The 23,060-nt window shown below is 36.4% G+C and overlaps 1 protein-coding gene across 10 annotated transcripts in view; it reads left to right on the forward strand.

Moving 5' to 3' along the window:
* The window catches only part of LOC125054494 (kinase D-interacting substrate of 220 kDa B), a 43,347-nt gene that overhangs the window by 10,439 nt on the left and 9,848 nt on the right, over positions 1–23,060 (forward strand). For 4 of the 10 annotated variants that reach the window (XM_047656434.1, XM_047656430.1, XM_047656437.1 and 1 more), the window contains exons 2-15: positions 5,333–5,467; positions 6,312–6,509; positions 8,590–8,699; positions 11,741–11,961; positions 15,055–15,212; positions 15,482–15,685; positions 16,081–16,224; positions 17,856–18,153; positions 18,254–18,461; positions 18,590–18,727; positions 19,842–20,012; positions 20,687–20,803; positions 21,086–21,296; positions 21,698–21,877. In XM_047656434.1, coding sequence (XP_047512390.1) covers positions 5,354–5,467; positions 6,312–6,509; positions 8,590–8,699; positions 11,741–11,961; positions 15,055–15,212; positions 15,482–15,685; positions 16,081–16,224; positions 17,856–18,153; positions 18,254–18,461; positions 18,590–18,727; positions 19,842–20,012; positions 20,687–20,803; positions 21,086–21,296; positions 21,698–21,877 — 2,472 coding nt within the window. In that variant the 5' untranslated portion in view covers positions 5,333–5,353. Of the gene's footprint in view, positions 1–3,552; positions 3,864–4,154; positions 4,581–4,793; positions 4,958–5,332; positions 5,468–6,311; positions 6,510–8,589; positions 8,700–11,740; positions 11,962–15,054; positions 15,213–15,481; positions 15,686–16,080; positions 16,225–17,855; positions 18,154–18,253; positions 18,462–18,589; positions 18,728–19,841; positions 20,013–20,686; positions 20,804–21,085; positions 21,297–21,697; positions 21,878–23,060 lie in introns of those variants that run through there. The other 6 variants (XM_047656426.1, XM_047656428.1, XM_047656427.1 and 3 more) reach the window with 4 other exon arrangements.

Genomic DNA, 23,060 nt, shown 5'->3' on the forward strand with positions numbered 1-23,060 from the left:
ATAGACTACTATTTTGTTTCAAAGTGAGGTTTGCCTTCGAGGTAAGAGAACGTGGTCTTCCGACGCTCTTGTGCTCGCGCATGTCACTATCCACGGTATCTTCTCAGCCATAGCTGGGCTGTCCGATGCCCCTTTTATATCCTCTCCCATTCTCTCAAGATAGTCCAGCGGAGCCAATTGGCTTTGTTTTCCCCCATGGTGGTGGGTTGGGGTACCATCTCCTCATTTCTTCTGATACTCTAATTTCAATGATTCTTTTTTAATGTCCTATTATTATTTTGTTATGAAAGAACTTTTTATTTAATGTCTTGTAACACTTGTGGTATTATTTTTAAGCTTATAGTACGAGATCCGACCGCGTGATTTATACGTTCATATGTTTGATTAATAAAATATAATTTTTATCGATATTTATAACTAAACCAATGCAGATCCGCAAAGGTGGCCATCCAAATTTGGCCGCAATTAATTTTAATTAAAATGTAATTAATTATTTATTTTTGAACAATTACGTTCACTTGTAATTGTTAAAAAATATATTTCATTAGAAAGAAATATACCTGAGATACCGAGAAAGTTCAAGGTGCCATCCCTCACTTGGCCGCAACCTAATGTCAGCCAGGTGTAAACAGGTATAATTTCGTTAAATATATACGTTCATAATGTATTATCATGTTATACATACCAAATTGAAGATTAATTCTTTCCCTACATGATGAGATATAGGTGCCTATGCAAAAATGCCCGCAAATAGTGACTGCCAACGATTAAAGATAAATAAAAGCGAGAGAAACTTAAGATAAACACCCCATGTCGAATAAAGATAGAGCATCCCAGATGCTTGTCGTTTTTATGCTACTGCGCATGCGTCCATAGATAAGGTGCTCAACTAGTAGCTCGCGTATTTGCTTGGAGTTTAAAATACATATATTTAAAATATATATCAATATTAATATTTATGTTTAAAATAAATATATCAATATTAATATTAACAAAGTTTTATAATTATGGACTTGAAAAAAAACAACGTGGCGCATAAGACTGTCAAAAACATATGATTGCAATATTCAGTACGGTATTTAGTTGAGCACCTTGCCTATGGACGCATGCGCAGTAGCATAAAAACGACAAGCAGCTGGGATGCTCTATCTTTATTCGACATGGGGTGTTTGTCTTAAGTTTCTCTCGCTTTTATTTATCTTTAATCGTTGGCAGTCACTATTTGCGGGCATTTTTGCATAGGCACCTATATCTCATCATGTAGGGAAAGAATTAATCTTCAATTTGGTATGTATAACATGATAATACATTATGAACGTATATATTTAACGAAATTATACCTGTTTACACCTGGCTGACATTAGGTTGCGGCCAAGTGAGGGATGGCACCTTGAACTTTCTCGGTATCTCAGGTATATTTCTTTCTAATGAAATATATTTTTTAACAATTACAAGTGAACGTAATTGTTCAAAAATAAATAATTAATTACATTTTAATTAAAATTAATTGCGGCCAAATTTGGATGGCCACCTTTGCGGATCTGCATTGGTTTAGTTATAAATATCGATAAAAATTATATTTTATTAATCAAACATATGAACGTATAAATCACGCGGTCGGATCTTAGACTATTACTAACGAAACAAATATATGCCTGGCATTGAATCCAACATCATCGATTAAGCTAACCAATTTATTATTAAAACCAAAGCGGAAGACTAAACAAATAAAAAAAAAAAATATAATACGCTTTTCAAAAGTTTACAGTTACAATTCTGATTTTCGTGATATAGATTATTAAAAAATGAATGCAATGGACAGAGATTAAGCAGCGTTGTATGTATTATAAATTATCTAGCATTTAAAATATTAAATTTTTTATGTATCACATTCTTAAATAATGTCTCAGTGTTTCCTGGTAAGCGATATTCTCATCTCTGACCCGTGTCAATCAAGTTTGTGAGATGTATTTAATAATACACCACACGCATTTTATTTTGAACCTTCAAAAATATATGTATGTGGCCATCGCAGTCCGCAACGAATGAACTTTTCAAATAATTTAATTTTAAGTGAAACAATTAAACCTTCAAAATTTTACGTCTTATGTTGAATTCATCCATGCAAGGCCGTTTATTATTAATCACTGCATAGTGTTAATAATAAGAAGCGGATAATTAAGGAGTTAAAAGGCCCCTCCTTTTAACTCCTTAATTATCCTCCTATGTGTGAACCTGTGTCTAAATTGTATTGCTTTATATCAGGAGTCATAGTCAGGAGTCGTTAGTCTCTACTCCGAATTTTAGAATAGTAACTAGCTGCCCCCGCGAACTTCGTTTCTCCTTAATGTGATTTTACTTAGCCTACCTTTTTAGTACATACCAACATGAAACATTTTCCTATACTACCCCAGAGACTGTTCGGTTTTCCGGAATGAAAACTTTTTAGGTTGTTCTGTTAATTTTTCTCTATATAAACCTTGAGAGTTCATGTCATAAGTTTTTAATTAAGAAATAAAAAATAGGGGTTAATCGTGAAAATTAAGGGTTGTGTGTATTTTTGTATGCTGTATCATAAAAAAAAATTATCCAAAAAATAATATTTTTTTTTGGGGTGGGCAATCATGGGCACACATGGGCACCCCTTATCTGGGGTTCGAAATATAGTAGCAGACTTTCTGAATATGCAAATCGAGCCGTTTCGGAGGAGTTTGGGCACGAACATTGTGACATGAGAATTTAATATATAGAAAGATAATAGTACAGAAGTAAAATTGTTTTGTGTATACCGTTTACTAAATTAAAATTAAATACAATACAGTATATTTTCGTCTAAATACTCGCGTTAATATAGTAATAGGGCATTTATAGCTGTGTGGATTATCAGGATAAATTAACTGTCCGAGCTCAGCATGACTGGGCAGTAATCAATCCTGACAGACCGTTATTCTTTTTGCCTCGTTGCACCTCGGATCTTCAACTTCGCTGCTTTATTTTTAAACTTATAGACGAGACGTTGTATTGTTATGTAAAGTTATTTTTAATCGTTGAATAAACATGTATAAATTTTTATATTCGAATTTTTTGACCTTACCGGGCCCTTAAGGAAGTTAATACATAGTTAACATTTGAATCTTTGACATTTCAAGGAAAATTACTTAATGGTTTATTAACGGAATGCTTGATTTTAATTTGATATTGCTTTTATAATGATATTTAAAAAATAATAATAATACCAAAACTTATTTCTGATTTTGTGTAAGAAAAAAATAGATTCACTTTAGGGAGCGTTCTAGTATTACGTAACGAATTTGGGAATTATTTTGTAAAACGTTACGATGCGGGGCGGGGATTGAATTACGCGTTATTGTTGATATAATTTTTGACTTTCCAGAAATTTACACCACATAATCGTAACTTTTAGGTATAAAGAGTCACGAAACGTGTTACTATACTTGGGTACAGAAAAACGTTACGGCGCGTTACATGTCAATAATCTCCAAAAATTGCGTGACGTAATACTTGAACACTCCCTTAAACACTGTTTATTTAAAGCCGTCTAAATTAGACCATATATCAAGCTTACAACGCAACGTGTTGTTTACATTTTCAATTGAATAGTTTGCACGTTTAATTTAGAAGCAAAACAAGAAATAAAAACAGCATGGGAACTAATTGCGGTATCGGAGGGGAGGGCTTTGTCCGGTGGTATCCACGGCGAGTGGCCGGCAGTCGGCTCATCGCGCGGTGTAGCTTGTGACCGGTCATTCAGCAACATGGTGCCCTCGGAGCGAGCCGCGCAATGTACCGCCACCGCGATCCTCCATCGCATCTCTATGCGTACATACAACACGTATTCTCTAGTACGTATCCCCTCGCATTCATTCATCGCCCGCCTTACGCCCGCCCTGAGACGCGCTCTAAATAGTATCCGCCCATCGGTATCACTCGAGACGAGTCGTGTTTCCCGCGGGACTTAGTCACCGTACACGTCTCTCGCTAATCTGTCACGGAACGCGTGCACCCATAAATTATTATGCGGACATTCGAACCACTATGTTTCGTCCGCAGTTTTCAAACAAAAGTAGTGATAGTGATTATGTTCATATACGGTGTCTCATTGCTAATATACATAAACCACGAAATGTGTCTAGGCCGCCCGAGTCTTCAGATTCGGTTCTGGAGACAGTCTTGGAAGCGAACTCTTCGGACAGGGAGTCCAGCCCGTCGGGATCGGAGAAGTCCGATAGATCATTGAGATCGGATAATTCTGACTTAGCTGAAATAAGTGAAATAGAAGAACCTACCAAAATACGAGCGAAGAGTAATAGCATTGCAGGTGCAACTCTGATGCCACCGTCGATGCACAACAAAAGGCGTCGGCCATCGTTCCTTCACCTGCACGTCGGTGGACACCACGAGAACATCGGTCCGTTGTCTGCGGGTGCGCAGTTCAACGTGCCGCGTTTCACCGTGACGGCGCCTCCGGGTGAAGGAAGGCGCCTTAGCCATGGATTCCCTTTCCATGGCTTCGCGCTCCGTCGACACTCTAATATGGTCTGCACCAGGATATATAGCCGGTGTGAAAGTTTTGCAGTTCACGATATAACAATGCATTTTAGGCTGAGTTTACTAACTTGTGAGGCATGATTTGTAGGCGAAGACTAAAACTAGTTGTATCCCACCCACTAAATGCGGTAACAATCGAGAAAAAAAAAGAGATGAGATTAAAATAAGAAGAGCTTTGTTTCGCAGAATGTGTTCGACGTTTAATCCCTCGTACCACAATAATTTATTAGAATATCCTTGTTATCTCTTATCACAATGTCTATAGGTATGTGGTGTTCATTACTAGCTTTGTGGGTTGTGCCGTGCAAACGTGTATTCTTTTTGCATCGAATTAATATATGAAAAGTGTTTTTACGGAATGCTACGTCGCAGTTTGCAAGTTGTTGAGGTTGTCTTACCATATAACCCTCTGAACTAATTTTTTATTAATCAGGTCTTGTTTGTTTGTCCGTTTGTTAAAGGTTGTCGAAGTGGCATGTTGCTTGTGCTATGGAGTATACCAATCCACAATAACCGCTAACAAAACATAATGAATAATATGTACAATTGAAGTTTGCTATTTGTTATCTCTTATCAGTGTATTTTCTCTATTTTAATTTTAGATATAAATTTTATAACTGTATTTTAAAATGATATCACTAAGACAATGCGATTGGAATATTTTAAATGTATAACTTGAAAAGTGACATTGAATGTAATTAGTACAACTCCAAACAATTGTTTGGTCACGACTTGTGATTGATTTTGGTTTCCGTGTTTGCAGAGCCTTCATCGCAGCGAGTCGATGGTGTCTTTGGCCTGCTTCAAGACGCTCTCACAGCTCGTAAACAATGATGCCAACGAGCTGCAGAACTACCTTGCGGCCAATAAAAACATCAATGTCGATGACAGAGATGAGGTATATATTAACATAATAATAATTTAAGAAATGGCGGACTTTCAAGTACATATAAATTAGAATTGTAAGATTCCCCCAGAGTCCTGACGAAAAGGTCCTTTTTGTGTCAGTATCCAAGCTTTCCATAACCAACTTTTTCTTAATGGACTTATGCTGTTTGCAAAGGAGGCAGATGTTCTCAACCAGAGTCTACGTTGTCCCTTCTTTTACGTAATAAAGTATAACAATTTTAAATACCTATAATAATCGATTAATCGATATCAATACTATTAAAATTCTGAGTGTTTGTTTGTTTGGTTTGGTTATCAAACGACACGTTCATATATTTTTTGTTTGTAAATATCTTTATAAAGGCTGTAGAATTTATCACGAATGGATGAGGGGGGGGGGGTCGGGGGGGGACACAGCTAGTGTAGTAAAAATAAAGTCTATCGCATACAGAACACGTCCACGTGGGAGATGTAAATACTTATTCACACAATACAAAGTAAATTTAGTTCGACCATTTATAAATAAGATAAACAATATTATAATCTTTCTTCCAATACTAACTATAAACTTTAATTTCATTCAGTGATATAATAAAAAACGTGTGTGTACTTATGTACACACGTTAGAAGTTATACTACTTTGGGGTAACAAGATAAAAATCTTTTCAAAAATGTTATTATACGTTAACTAAAATATTGACTATAGCTAACTAGGGTAGGGCTAATCAGGGTGTCGATTTTTTGTGCCGGTGTGCGCGCGCATCGTAAAAATTTACTCATATTTTTCCCTACCGCGCCAAAAGAAGTATGACTTAAAAAACCACATTTAATTCTAACCTATATTTTTCTGACAGAATGGCACAACAGCGCTCATGTGCGCAAGCGAGAAGGGGCGAGTTGAAGCGGTACGGTTGCTTATCGGTGCGGGCGCGGACGCGTGCGCTGCGGACGTGGACGGGTGGACACCGCTCGCATTCGCTGCAAGGGCGGGACACCTCAACGTTGTAAGGGAGTTGGTGGAGGCCAGCGTGACTATTGACTCGAGGGATTGTGTGAGTTTTTACTTAGCCGTGGGGCAGTTGTATTGTAAAAAAATTTTTTTTGGTAAAAAAAGGCATGCATATAAGGTTCAAATCTGGGAGACAAAACATTTGAAGACGCGGGAATATGCCTTGCTACCGGTGATTTAGATCCTTATGTAACAATAGGTAAAATAGTTTGAATTTTTTGTGGCGATTTACGGTAAATGAGGAAAAAGCTACATTCATCAATATCGAAATGATAAATAAAATTTCTGCTCACGCAAATATGTAATCGTCAAAACATGATCCTTTGTAATATACACCTTAACGCAAAGCCATAAATGCGCTAATGCCATAACAATTGCTTATGGTATTTGTATGCGTTTAGATACTTCCAGTTCTCTGTCTCTTATATAAATAAATATGCACGATAGCGAGAAAAGTTTGTAATCAACTATGGATTCATTAAATCTAATTACAAAGCCGTAAAAGCTGTGTTAGCCTGCACCCAACTGTGCACCAGTGGACTTTCTGTGTATGTGCTATACATATATATGTATTTAACATTCGCTCGAACAATGAAGGAAAACATCGCGAGGAAACCGACATGCCTTAAACCCAAATCGTCGTGTGTCAACAGGAGGCTGATCACCTACTTGCCTATTAGATTGAAAAATGTTCGTGAAACAGATATAGAAGTCTGAGGCCCAGACCTAAAGAGCGTCACAGATGGATACGTGGAGGGGCTAATAGATCCCATTGTGACCTAAATAATAATAGAGCAATAACCAAACTGTTCTCTGGACTGTGCAGTTTGTATTTATAATTAAGATGGAGCTATGCCAAGAGATCAGTGACATCCACGCATTCTTAAATATCCATACAAACTAAACAGACCCTTTTCATAAACAACATATATTTAGAACAATGGAATTATTTATAGCCTGTATATAATTAGACTTTTTTGTAAACATTTTTACAAATACAGTCAAAACCGTTTACGACAACATCGGTTAGAACATACCGGTTATATAGACCAAAATCTAAGGTCCCGGCTGAATTCTATTGTATTAGGTACTTTAAACAACGTCATCGGCTGTTATGACTATCGATTTTTGCTACTAAATATGAGTAGTGTCATCGATGTAGTTATAATATTTTGACTGTGTATGTATATTGTATATATCAGCGTTGCCAGATTTTTTTATTGCCAAGGCGGGATTTTGGTACTTTATGAGTTAAAAAAGCGGGAATCTCTCGTCGAAAGCGGGACATAGTAACTAAAGGTGATATTTTAAATCAGATTTACCCTATTGTTAAATACTTGTCTTCTTAATAAAAAAAATAAGTATTCATTAGATAATTATTGCGTTTCAAACAATAGTCAGAACTCTGAGGAATGAGTATATGATATACCTGGTATCTTTTTTGGTAGCTGTTAAAAAATCTAGTGGCATTTCTGAGCATGGCGGTGGTGTCTTGAGTGACAGTTGAGTTAACCGCAAAATGCGGGAAAAAGTCTGTCCCGCGCGGGGCATTTCATTTTCATTAAAAAATTGGGGCGTCCCGCCAAAATCGGTACGTATGGCAAAGCTGGTATATATGCACGAAAATACATAAATTTTCCTTACTAAGACAATCCGATGATGTCGAAAGAAAATAAATAGAAACATAATACAAATATTTAATATTAAATACATAATATACACAATATCGCTACTGTGCACTCACTCTGCGAACATATAAAGATGTCGATAGTGTCGGAGTCAGCATTCAGTAAGCGACGTCTTTGTTAATCTGTGTAACAGACTGGTTCTGGCCCTTGGTATCGCAAACAATCTTGGCGTTCGCCATCGTACATATCTCCTACAAAGAGTTCTTGAAGAACACTTGGGTTGCTCACCACATCGCAAGACAATAAGTATATAGTAGGCCAACTGTTCCTTCTTGTTTCTAGTTTGTACCCTATCATCCCTAAGACAAATAATGTTGGGTACAGTAAATGATAGTAGGGATAGACGCCATACAGTCTGTAATATTACTTTGTGGAGCCCAGACGGGGCCCAAACTTATAAATAGTTACACATGCTCTATTTAGTTTTATTTACAGGGTAACTGGACACCTCTTATGTGGGCATCGTACAAGGGGCATGAAGAGATTGTAGCGTTGTTACTAGAGAAGGGAGCCGATGTGCATGCGCATGGAAACTATAATATAAAGTAAGTTATTATATTTAAGGATGATTAATTTGGCAATTTATTTTTTATATAGAACAGGGGGCAAACGCGCAGAGGCTCACCTGATGTTAAGTGATACCGCCGCCCATGGACACTCTCAGTGCCAGAGGGTCCGCGAGTGCGTTGCCGGCCTATTAAAATTGACAGTAGCACTTCAGCGACATCTTACAAAACCTAATAGTTAACCAAGTCTAGTACCTGCTTATAAACAAATGCGAGTGCTAAAGAGAACTAATTGTTATTCCATTATTTTATATTGAGTAGAATATGTTCATTAAAATGCTTTGATTGGTATATATGTCCATGTGTTTGTTATATTTGCTTGTCACATTAAATCTTGTACCAATGTGTGGGAGCTTTGGCAAGCTTTTATATTAGGTCCTTACATATGAAATTGGCGTTTTCTCGTTCTGGCCACTTTGAACTCAAACTCAACACTCGAACTCTTCGGTTAGGAGTTCCAAATTCAATTTTACAGCTATTTACTCGTGCGTTTTTTTCGAAAACTATAATTTATTTCATTTTTCGAAACTGCCTTCAAAGATTTTATTGATTCCCATCCGAATGGTTTTTTTTAGTAAAAAGATCAATAAGTTGGGAAAAGTACATAGATAGCATTGGTACATACTTTGATTAATTAAATAAATTCTATTTTAAAAATCTACTTTATGTTCCTCCCATAAAAAGCGCTAATTTAATATGTAAGGACCTAATATATAAATAAATATTCATATCGTTCAGGTAGATATTAAGCGCGGTTTAAACGGCTATATTTCCAAATTTCTAGATGTATTCATTAGCCGATTTTCTTAAAATTTCCATAGGAATCATTAGTTTATACGGTCTATAGAAAAATGCGCAAAAATTGTGTTTAGCATACGGCAAACCTTTTTTGAACGAATCTGAAGGTTAACGCGAATCTCCGAAATGTGAACGGATTTCCTTGTCATACAGACTAATTAAGTGCAATTTGTATTGTTTATGCTTTATTTGAAACCGGACGGAAGATAAATTAAAGGACAGCCCAGGGACTAAGATCTCGGGAGCGTCGTTGGTCTTTTAAAGGAAATAACATAATTATTGTAACACAGATTGTTATTATTCATTAAAACTCTTATCATTGATAGCCCTATCTATAACATCCTAATGTTATGAAGTTTTATCGCGTTTTATCTTTACTACGACCAAAAAGGTTTTATATTATTTTAGTGGCAAGAGTAGAGAACAATATAAAAATAAATATCTAGTATAATCTGTTTAGATCCAATTGAAGACTTTCCATTCATATCTATATTGGCTCACAGCCAGATCTTGTCTATGTATTAATCGAAACATTTGTTTCTCATTACTCTAATATCATCAGCAATGTCAAACTTAATCTCGTGATAACGAATCCTTTATCTAAATCTCCTTTATGCTATTTCCACTGTTTGGTTACCGCGCTTGGGTTACGCGAGAAAATATTTGTCTGTTGTGAAATGAATTTAGGACGGAAAATCCTAGAATAGAAGTTTTTGTTTATGTTAGGTGTCAGTGTCTAGCTTGACGAACATATATTTTAGATTCACTATAATATATAATGTTACCTCAATTTTCATACGCAATACTGTTTTATATATTACAGTATATTAGTGTAATAAACCTAAAATTATTAAAAGCTGCTTTACTAATTATAAAGAAGAGTGATAGACTAGACGCACGGCAAATTACGAATAACGATACCGACCTCCAATTGTTCAAAGTAAGAGTATACTCCTCCCTCAAAGGCCGGCAACGCAACTACTAAAAATGGTATAATAAAAGGCTCAAATATAAGTGTTTCCTCCAACTTCGATTTGGTTCCCTTTGGAGTAGACTCTTGGGCCTAATTAAGATTTAAGTTGGCGCCTGGTAGATAGTACCGGTGACCCCAGAGCTGCTGCTTACCTCGCTTAACGAATAAGTATCAACCAAACTTTTTAAGTTTTAAACAAACTTTAATAATTTTAATTTTATTATTTTTTAATTATTTTAATTATTACTATGTAGGTGAAAGAAATTAATTACTGTATATTTGATTGTTATGTTTAGTTACATAAATAAATATATAGTAACAGATAAAAATGATAATAGATAATTTCTTCTTATATGGCTTAATTTTAGAAAAATATCGACACATGTATTGTTCTGGGTGATCCTTGGAATAATCTTGTAGTAATGTGCCTTATAATAATTTGAATAGTAAAATTGTATACTATGAATATATTTTAAGTAACCATACTGATACATAATATATTAGGTGTTATGCAGTGTTAGTCCAATTTGTTTCGGTTTGCGTAGAAAATTACTGGAAAATCGTATTAAATATTATTGAAATACAAATGACTTTTACGAATATTATTTTTTCTACAAGTATTATTATTATTACAATATTTTTCTTTGTTTACGGCTGAGTCGCAAACTAACTGCTCCTCAGCATAATGCTGAGCCAGGGCCTATTACAACCACAACACACGCGCATTTATACACACTTAATACGTACATTGTTCTTTAAAAGAAAAAAAAATTGTTATCGTTCATTATTTTTTTGATTATTGTTATTTTGTGTGTTTTGTTAATAATAAATGTTATGTCTATGTCTGTCTAGACTCTAGATGAAATAAACAAAAGTAATAATTTATACAGGTTTGATGTTATGAGTTAAATTATCAGAAATTATATTATTATCGTGTTGCGAAAAGTACTTTTTATTTGCACAACTGTTGGCCTAGTGTCTTCAGCGTGCGACTCTATCCCCGAGTTCGATACCCGGCTGTGCATCAATGGAGAGTCCATCGATCTGCGAAAACATCGTGAGGAAATCGGCTTGGCTTAGACTCAAAAAGTCGAAGGCGTGTGTCAGGCACAAGGTGCTGATCACCTACTTGCCTATTTGATTGTCAAATGTACAGGATACAGAAATCTGAGGCCCTGACCTAAAAATGATACCTTTGGTTTCCTGGACAATGTTTTTAAGTCATAAAATGTTTGTGTCCAATTTCCAGTTCTCTAGTATGGGCATCAGGTCGTCACCATAGCGGAGTTGTTGAACGGCTTCTATCAGCCGGAGCTCGCCCAAACTCATGCGACAAATACGGTACTTCCGCCCTAACTTGGGCTGCAAGGGCGGGTGATGTGGCGGCTTCAGCGGCTTTGCTACGTGCTGGGGCGGATCCTAACACAGCCGGAATGTATTGCTGGACACCTTTACTACAGGCTACTCAAGGTTAGTCGTTGTTTTTATAATTTATCGATAGTTGAATCCAAAGCTTTAAAGAAAATGCTATTTGTGGCCACGTAAACCAGGAAGGCAGCTTTGATTTACCAGTTATTTATTTGTTTACACTTTGCAAGATCCAGGAACAATTTAAATCATAATATTATAAGGACGGCAATGGACGGTCTTATCGCTTTCGAGTTATCTCTTCCAGGCAACCATTGTATGAAAAAAAATTGGTTGAAATTAAAATATGAACAACTTTTTTATAGTACAGGAGGCATCATCTAATGTTATGTGATACCGCCGCCCATGTACACTCTTAATGCCAGTGGGCTCGCGATTAAGTTACCGGCCTTTTATTCACTACCATAACTACATTTACAGCGTACATTGTTAAAATTATATGCTTTTAACATTTTATCACAGTTATTTTGCTGTTAATCGAATGATATTATAGTGATTTATTATGAATATAATTTTTATTACGCGGCAGAGGTGACTATTAAATGTTTAATACGACTTTAAAAATGCTTCGACTGTATAAAAAGTACCGGATTAGGAGAAATATTTCTGTGTCTGTTTTAATTCTGTTATGTGAATTCGTAAAACAAGCTTCGTGCAAAAAAATTTGTTATCGGGAACCGAGGCAACTGCTTTGAAAAATAACCCGGCTTTGAGTTATTTACGAAGGAGGTGATGAAGTCTAGATATGAAAACAATTCTAAGTGTTGACAGGATGTGTTTGTCGCGCCAAAGTCTATTCGTAGCTAAATTTGACCTAACATACCAGGCTTTACGATTGTAGGTATATCTTCCGCCAGTAAATTATATTTTCAACAAACAAACCTATACTTACTCAAAGCCCGGCAACGCACCCACTAAAAAATGTGTATCCATGGGCTGCGATGACCTCCCTTTATGGGCGCCCCGTAGGTTCGTATTCCCCCCTATTATGTGAAAAAAAAATACGAATGTTCTGTCTTAACTTTATATTTAATTAATCCATATTTTATTTAGAAAAAAGCCTGTATTAAGGTACGACGACGGAGTGAATGCCTCCTTCAAATTCTTCCACAGTTCTCTAATAAAAATAATCAATCATAATTATTTATTATTACTCATATATTACAAAGTTACATTGATCTCTTTTGACTCTTTTCATCAAAGCGTAAACACAATGTGACAGAAAGGGACGAATGAGTTTTATATTGGACACTAGATTTGGTGAACTAGTTCAAAATAAGGCTGGGTTGGTGCTCTGTAATTTGAATTAGCGATATAGCACTAGGAAATTACATAGTACCAGCGCTAGTAATGTTATTTAAACATGGTATTATAGAAGAATGAAAGAGCAGTTTGGCCTAGTGGCTTCAGCGTTCGAAATCCCTTAGGTCGTAGTTTCGATCGATAGTAGAATCGATGTGCGCATTTAACATTCGCTCGAACGGTGAAGGAAAACATCGCGAGGAAACCGGCTTGCCTTAGACTCAAAATCACCTACTTGCCTATTAGATAGACAAATGATCATGAAACAGATAAAGAAATTTGAGGCCCAGATCTAAGTTGAAGCAAGCACCACTGTTTTATTTATTATTGAAGAATTGGCTGATGTTTATAACGTATTGTAATAAATTTGAATGATTATCAAATTTATCTATTACGCATAATGTTTAAAGTGATTCATGCGGATTTGTCATGAAACCGATTCCAAGAAATTTTAGTCTCTAAATTGATTATAAATTATTCTAATTTTAAACAGGCCAAGGTTGTAATAAATATAAACTTATATCACTGATTCAATATTGGTTTTTCCCAGCGAGATTGAAATTTGAACTGATTGATATCAAAATAGAATCTAAATACAAGCAAATTTTCCTAATCCTATGATAAGAATCTATAAGTAACTTTACTGTGCTGAGAAACCGCTATGGTATTTCTAAAATTGAAAAGACGAGACACACTCCCAATGACAAACCAAATGTGCTTTACTTTAAGCCTAAAGTATTTGATAACATTTATTTATTTCCTACATAATTTTTCTATGTTAAGAGTTATTACTAATACAATAGAACTACACAACAATACATACACCGATAATTGTACTAAAAAAATTATCAGGATATTACCAAATAGCTGACCCGGCAAACGTTGTTTTGCCATGTATATTATTTCTAGGAAACATTTTTTTAGTTTAATAAAAATAACTATCTACAATAATAAAAAATAGGGGTTGATCGTAGAGGGGTAAAAATAAGGGTTTGTATGTATTTTTGTATTCTGTATCATAAAAACTAAAAAAATTGTCTAAAAAATAAAGCTGGACACCCCTTATCACTTACTGAATATGCATAAAAAATTTAATAAGAATCGGTCGAGCCGTTTCGGAGGAGTATGGCAACGAACTTTGTGACACGAGAATTTTATATATATTAGATAACATAACAAGCAGTTCTTCTGAACTCACCCTGTGCACAAACAAATATGTCTACCGCCTCCCCCATATAAATAATAAAAATGGTAACAAAGTTTTCAAACAGCCCTATTATTCTTTATGATTCGACAACATCTATTTCTTTAAAATATTATGAGATGAGTTGTCTCTTCTGTTGGTCTAACAACAGAAGAGTCAACTTCTAAACAGATAACGGGTTTTAATTAACTTGAATCCTTGTAATTTTATAATAAAACTATGTTTACATGTTTGTGTGTTAATGAATTTAAGGTTAATCAGTAAATTTGTTTTTCGAGCTTCGTTTGTTTTGCCAACGGCCATCATTAGCGATGATTGATGTCTTGGCACAAAATGCTGTTATAACCTACATCAAATCAACATATTTGTAACTGCATGTGTAAAACATCAAATTTAATTATTTTAAATATATAAATATATTATATTAAAATTACTTAATTCACGTTAGAATAACTTTATTTCTAAAGTAGTTATTTTTCTAGAGGCGTTTCTGATGTTTTAATTGCAAGATTGTAACATTACACTTCGCCAATCCGGCTTGAAGGACCAAAATGACTTTCTTGATATTAATGAAATTTCTTAAAATATTCCATCTTATTAGTATTAACTTGGAATTTACAAATTTTCAGGAAACCATTTCGAAATTGTGCAAATGCTGTTAGAACATAAGCCAAATGTGAATGCGCTCGACAAGGATGGTTGTACTGCGCTGGCGACAGCTTGCAAGGAAGGCTTCTATGACATAGCTTTAGCTTTGATCAATTCTGGGGCGTACATTAATGTACAGGTATGTTTAATGATTAATAAACTAGAATTATATTTTTAAGAACTGAATATCGTGATTTTTTTTTAAAATAATTTAATTAATACAGATTTGCGTAATTATATATTTATGTAATTAGCTAAAGAATGTTTTGTTCTTACAAGACATTTAACTGATTGTAGCTTATAGTATACATTTTTATATTCTGTATATAATTTTCAACATTTTTTGTAGACAACTTTTTATATCAAAAACGTACAATAGACATTTCAAAACTTTAAAATTGTTTTCAGGACCACTCGAAAGACACTCCTCTTATACAAGCAGTGAAGGGTGGCTACAAGCACGTAGTTGAGGCATTGCTAAAGAAGCACGTAGATGTAGACCTTCCAGGGAAAGAGAAGAAGACTCCAGTGTACACTGCGGTGGAGAAAGGCCATGTGGCCATTTTGAAGTTGCTTTTAGCTTCGAATCCAGACCTGGAACATTGTACTATAGTGAGTATTTTGAAACCCGAATGAGGACAAACTGCGATTTAGTTATTGAGTCTTCATGAGCATCTGAACCCAGGCACCCAGAACCTCTAGATTATGGTGCTTATTATTGTATTGTATGTGTGTACTGTTTTTAACTCTAGTTTATAAGGTATTTAATTTTTGTACTGTGGTGTCGCCCTTCAGGCACCAATTTGTTTTTTTTGCGTTTTCTGTACTTTTAGTTTATTTTTAACTTATTAAGCAATAATAAAAAGAAAAGCAACCTTTATTATTGTACTTATAATTGTTAATTTGTTTAAAAAAGAAGATTTTTAAGATCTATAAAAGCGAGGATGAAATAACTTGAAAATTTGCAGTTAAATAAATATTGCTAATTCTTCTCTTTCTCATTTTAGACAGGAGATACCCCATTACTCCGTGCAGTGCGGTCTCGTAATGCGGAAATGGTCGCGTTATTGTTGGAACGCAAGGCTCGCGTCAATGTGGCTGACAACAGGGGTGATACCGCACTGCATATCGCTATGAGGGCGCGGTCTAAGGTAATTTCATTATTCATTATTTTTCATCTTTACAAATATTTACCGACTTCACAGAAGGGACGTTATCAGTTTGACATTGAATTTAAACGAGAAATGCTTAGATTCGCATGCATTTGTTACATTTTATTAGTCCATAACCAATTTCATGGTAATTAAAAGTTATATGGATTTCTACGCTAAATAAGATTGACAGGTGTATAACGCTATTACGATAACGTGTTTGAAATGGGCATTATTTATATCAATTTTTACATTCAATCCTTAAAAAATTTCGCAGCTTGCTTTATTGCGAGCTTCACAACAATAAATTTTATGTTTCAATCAATTTGCAATTATAATATGTCATACTTACAAAACGTCCTTGGAACACTATCTATTTGTATATCAACCAATTCCTCTCCGAGCGGCTTGATCCCTTGGCATTGCGTATAGATGTGGGGTCACTCTGCATCTTCTACCGCATTTACCATGGAGAGTGTTCAGAGGAGTTGTTCGGTCTAATACCTGCAGCTGAGTTTCATCATCTGACGTCGAGGAATACGAAATTCCACCTGTATCACCTCGACATCCTTCGTTCCACAACTCGGCGTTTTTTACGGCAGTTTTTGCCGCGCAACACAACTATTGGAAACCAGCTGTCCACTGAACTATTTCCGAACCAATTCAATTTAGGGTCCTTCAATAAATAAGCGTATCAATTCTTCAAAGGCCGGCAGCGCACTCGCGAGCCCTCTGGCATTGAGAGTGTCCATTATCACTTAACATCAGATGAGCCTCCTGCCCGTTTACCCCCGTTCATTGTTATTTTGCAATGTATACTTAGCCATGAAGTACGATACATACCGAGTGAAATAGTTCCTTTTAGATAGAATAGATGGCGCTGTAATCGCCTCAACTTCATACTTATCTTGGACGTTGTCATTTCCACAGCCATAGCGTAGTGTACTTTCGCCGCGTGCGGTCAAAACCGAAACGACTCAATATTAACAGTAAATCGGTGCATAGTCTACTTAAAACCTTAGACTTTCTTAGTGTTAATTATTAGCAAACCGCATTATATATACATTACACGTGCGTAATGAACTCCGCGCCGACTCACGATGTCGATGAGGCTGCCGCCGGGGCCGATCAGGCAGGTAGTCTAAAAAGTGTCGAGCAAGAACAAGAGGACTCCACGTGCACCAGGAGCGCGTCTGATAGCGACTCGGAACGCGAGGAACCGCCACGAAAGAAAAGGAAACGAGTACCACAGGTAACGGTCGATCCCACGATCGACGCGTTATATAATCAGGTGAGTTTCCTCACAAATTTTATAATGCACCAACAATATGTACCAAACATCAATGACGAGAGTACCCACCAACCGACGAACTACGATAGCAATTTTTTAATTAATTCGTCGACCGGAAAATGTAAATCTCTGGAAGAAAAAGATTATTAAAACGGTCGATGGAAAACGATTACGTCAGCTTATAAAACGCGCCATCTATTCTATCTATGAGGAACTATTTCACTCGGCATGTATCGCACTTCATGTCTAAGTATATATAGCTTCTTCATTATACAATGCTGTATATTTTCCTTGTCGGTTTTATTTTTATGTAAAATTATCATAAATTGTATATTTTCAGCAAATCGTTGAAATCCTCCTCCGCAATCCAAAAAACAGCCAACTCTTATACAAACCGAACAAGTTGAACGAGACCCCGTACAACATAGACATGAGCTACAACAAAACCATTTTGGGCCAAATATTCGGAGCTCGCAAGTTGAACACCAACGAAGACAACGAGAACATGTTGGGCTACGAACTGTACAGCGCGGCGCTGGCCGACATGTTGTCGGAGCCCAGTTTGTCGGTGCCCATCACTGTGGGGCTGTTCGCCAGGTGGGGGTCCGGGAAGTCGTTTTTGCTCAACAAGCTTAAAGGTGAGCTACTCTTTATAATAACATGACTATTGTTGCTCATAAGTAGAATTTTCTTTCTGAAAATGATTACGATCGTTGAATATAAGAGTAATACTCGCAGAGGAGATGAAGAACTTCGCCCGGCAGTGGAGCGAAACGGGCTGGTCGTGGTCGTGGGCGGTGTGGTGGAGCGCCTGGCACGCCGCCCTGGCCCTGGCGGCAATCGCAGCGGCCTGCGGGGCGCCGCCCTATCTCGCTCTGGGGCTCTGCTTCGTGCTCTTCGCTGCCTTCTATCTGGCCCTGTATACGCTGTGGTACCTCACGCATCGGTTAGTACTTTCTTGTGGACTGTAGTTTACTCAAATAATTGAATACAAAATATTCTTAATCATACATTTGTAAAATTATTTTTTATCAAGTGAATAAAATAATTTACTAAGATTTGTACGAATTTCAGATACGAATGGTGGTGGGCGGGAGGTGTCTTGTCCGCTATGGGGAAGCGATTCAGTTCTCTGCTACTGGTGCTCCAAGTGGTCTTCTGTCACCCTCCAGGGCCGAACGATCCGAGAGCGCTACCTGCCACACCTATACGGTAAGTACTTTGCACATGGAAATTTATTTTCTTGAAAATAATGATGACTTTCTCCCAACTTACGTACAACAAACAACAATAAAGGCTTTATCTTAGCAAGGTTTGGTAAAGGAAATTAAGAACTTTTGATGTGCATTACTTTAGACTTTAGAGCAAGGTTGTCGAAGTATTTGGTATGTCTTCTGGTGTCTATGTTTTGTGGTTACTCAACGGTTTATATATAATAAAACTAGCTGACCCAGCAAACGTTGTTTTGAGATGTATATCATTTATAATAAAAAACTGAGGTGGACTACCTTTAACATTTAGGGGGATGAAAAATAGATGTTGTCCGATACTCAGACATACCCAATATGCACACAAAATTTCATGAGAATCGGTCAAGCCGTTTCGGAGGAGATTAACTACAAACAGCGACACGAGAATTTTATATATTAGATGTTTGTATTTATTTAATAATCAAAAATATGGTAGAGCGAAGCGATGGCTGTGAACAGGTGCTACTTTCGGTGACTAAGCAATTTGCTTCGGGGCTGTATGGCACGACAAGGGGGCAAAATTATGAAGTTGTGTATTATATTAATATGTGGTATATCACAGAACAGACTTATATTGTTATTCACTTATGTAACTTTAATGACGTTGTTAATGACATTGTCCTTTGAATAATTTTCATGTAAAGGAAGGGTAAAAGTTGCTGAGTTTCTTTCCCGTTCTTCTTAGAACAAGGCCTCCCGGTAATTTTGTGAACTAATAGCGTAGTCTTGCTCTTTCCCGAATTTTCTAAACGTTTTCGACATTCATAAGCATGCGCTAGGACGCGTCTATACTGAATAAACGTATTGATTTGATTTAATTCAAAGAAGTAAGTATAAAGTTTTGATTAGACAACACCGAATATTTTTAAATTATAATTAAAGTGGTCCGTCCGCAGCCTGCTAGATTTATTTTGGCCTTTTACAATAAATTTTATCTTTGAATCAATTTACAAATCATAATATCGGGACACTATTGATAAAAATCATTAAAAATCCGTTCGTTAATTGTCAAGTATACTATCTATATGTAACATACAAACAGACGAACAGGACTTCAATTTATAAGAATTACACAGATTCCACTTCACCGAAGGCATGAAAAGCGGCAGCGGTCAGGAGAGCGAGGCGATGGTGATTCAAATGTTGGCGAGTCTGGCCGAAGCCCTGGAACTACAGTACGGCCGGGTCTGCACCAGGCTGGCCCGAGCCTTCAGGCCTAAGCCTGTCTCTTCTACTTCGGGATGGAGGTCAGTATACAATCTATTGATTAATTGGTTAATTGATTAAAATTAATATTGTGTTTATAGGCATTTAAATTGAGGAGTTGTCTTGGGAACGGTATGTAACTAAAAATATTACAAATTAAATAAATTTATAGTATGCATAATGAGCAGTGTTGGCCCAGTGGCGTGCGACTCCCATCCCTGAGGTCGTAGGTTCGATCCCCGGGTGTGCACCGATGGACTTTCTTTCTATGTGCGCATTTAACATTTGCTCGAACGGTGAAGGAAAACATCGTGAGGAAACCGACATGTCTTAGACCCAAAAAGTCGACGGTGTGTGTCGCCTGACACACACCGTCGACTTTTTGGGTCTGGAGGCTGATCATCTCCTTGACTATTAGATTGAAAAATGATCATGAAACAGATTCAGAAATCTGAGGCCCAGACCTAAATAGGTTGTAGCGCCATTGCACAGCATTATGAATAAGGTTTCAAAGGGATTCTTTTTTCGTTTTAATGACAGTTAAATTATTTTACTATTTAGCTAAATAATTTAGTTTTAACTCTGATTAAAAGTAGGTTAAATCGTTATGATCTAGGGCCGTTCAAGTGTTACGTAATTACTATTTCATTCATTTTCTTATTTTGATAACTAATGATTTGTATCGATCGAAATCAAATGAAATATGAATTTCCAGATGGCGCCGCGCATGCTGCATCCCCCATATCGTAACCTTCGAGATTTGCTTCACGTGCATCTTATTGGCTGCCTGCATTTTGACCATCTACCTCACTGACTCTGGAGCAGATCAATCGTAAGACGAAACATGAGTTACAAAATCTATTTACTTTAATACCTTTTTTTTTAATTTTAAAATAATGTTTAAGATAATTTAGTTGTTTTTTCGTTTGTATTATTGTTTTATCTTCTTTGCTGAGCTATCGTTTTCTTACTTTTTCTAGAATGTGAAAATCATTTTTTATCCTAGAATGTCTGTTTTTTTTTTTAATATTTGACTCCAGTTGAATTAGTATAAAGAGATATCAGAGTAAAACATAAGAAATAAACGACGGCTTAGCGAATTGTCGTCGATCAGACGGCGTGACATACAACAGGGGCTGCTGATCGGCGCCTGCGCAGCTGCAGGCGCGCTGCTGCTGGCCAACGTGTTCACCGCGGGTCGGGCTTTGGCCGCCCTGGCCATTCCGCCCCGGGTCAGGCTCAACCGGGTGGCTCGGCAGGCTGTTAAGAACCACCACGCGCACGTGCTCGCTCTGAGGCCGGAAGTGCAGGCGCTGACGCACACCGTACGTATATTATTCTTGATGACTTTCGTATGCCAAAAACGATTTTTAATAATAAATAAATTAATTTTATCATGAATAATATTTTTCTTATTCCCTCTCAAATTAGGTTGCGCTGGTATTATTACAACTAGAGCTACTTTTAAAGCCACAATTTATAATATCCTTTTTTGTTTGTAAAGTTCATTAAATTAAGTTAAGCGTATACATCGACCAAACTATTTTGATCCTTACAAATATAAGTTTTATTCCAAACTCAGTATTAATGCTATGACATATAAAAACGTTATATACCTTTTTAAATTGGCGGGTTTGATTGTTGAAATATATAGTGGGGACGTGGTTCCATACGCATTTGAGCGGTAAAGTACCACCTCGCTCTAGCTCCAAACATTTATTTTCAGGTTTCGTGCCTGGATGCCTTTACGGGTCAGCAGACCCGCCTGGTGGTGGTGGTGGACGCTCTGGACAGCTGCGAACAGGAGAAGGTCTTGGCCCTCCTCAACGCCGTACACGCGCTCTGCTCGGACCCCAAGAGCCCCTTCATATTGCTGCTGGCCATCGACCCTCATATCATCAGCAAGGTGACGTTTCACTCAGTTCTATGAGTAGTGCCCAAATTGTAGTTTGACATTTTTGAGTAATTATTTTCTAAAATGTTGATAACTATAAAATTTTACAATTTAGCTTATTTAAATTACGTGTATGTGTGCGCGTTGTACACGCGTTAAAAGTTATACTTCTTTGGCGTAGCAAGATAAAAATCTTTTTAACATTTTTATCTTTCGCCTTATTCTAAAATAAAGTAAAAAATCAATTAATCATTTAGGTAACGTAATGTACACTTACGACTCGTCAATAAATAAATAATTCTACGTTTGTAGAAAAAATAACACTAACAATAGAAAAAACTAAAATGTTGACTATAGCTAACTTCGGGGTGTCGGTTTTGTGTGACGCTGTGCGCGCGCATCATAAACATTTACTCTTATCATTTTTCCCTAACGCGCTAAAAGAAGTATAACTTCAAAAGCAAACTGCAAAATATTTGATCAGTGCCAAATTATTCTGTCATATTTTTACTTATGTATTTTTATTCGTATGGTAATAATAGGTAGGTTCTATGCTTAGTACTAATATTGGTTCTAACAAGTTTCCACTGCGCAGGTGGCTTGGATGGAGGTTAGTCGAGTTGGAGTGTCGTGTCTCCGTTAGCAAATAGCCTTGTATATGAAGCCCTTTCATAAATTTAAGCGATTTAACAAAGTCTGCCTAGCACAGATTCTCGAATCTTCAGAGAATCTGGCTAAAAATAGACCCAGAAATAAGATTCTTCATATTAATCTCATCTCCATAGTTAAAAACAAATTCTGCCTTGGACTAGCAGACGTAACGATTTTAAAAATACAATCCCAAAATTTTTAAGATTTTAGCGAACTACCCAAAATATATCCAGTTTTCCTTCTAATATATTTTGTGGTCCCTCAGCCGTGTTATATAGGGCTAATAATGTAAAGTGTGCTTGCATGCTTCTACACCTGGGTTGCAGGTTTTTTTGGTTTTCTACTATTGACGTTGTATATAAATGTATTGCATGAATATCCGTAAAGCAAAACTATATTATCGTCCGAAATCAAAATACCTCTAATACTAAGATTATATACATATTAGCCGAGCGTGCTATTCTCAATATAGGATTGTAGTTTTCTTATAATGGGGTAGTAATCTTCTGTAATGGGGCAAACGAGACTACGCCCAAAAGGGTAG

Source organism: Pieris napi, chromosome 12 (genome assembly GCF_905475465.1).
Source record: "Pieris napi chromosome 12, ilPieNapi1.2, whole genome shotgun sequence".
Lineage (NCBI taxonomy): Eukaryota > Metazoa > Arthropoda > Insecta > Lepidoptera > Pieridae > Pieris > Pieris napi.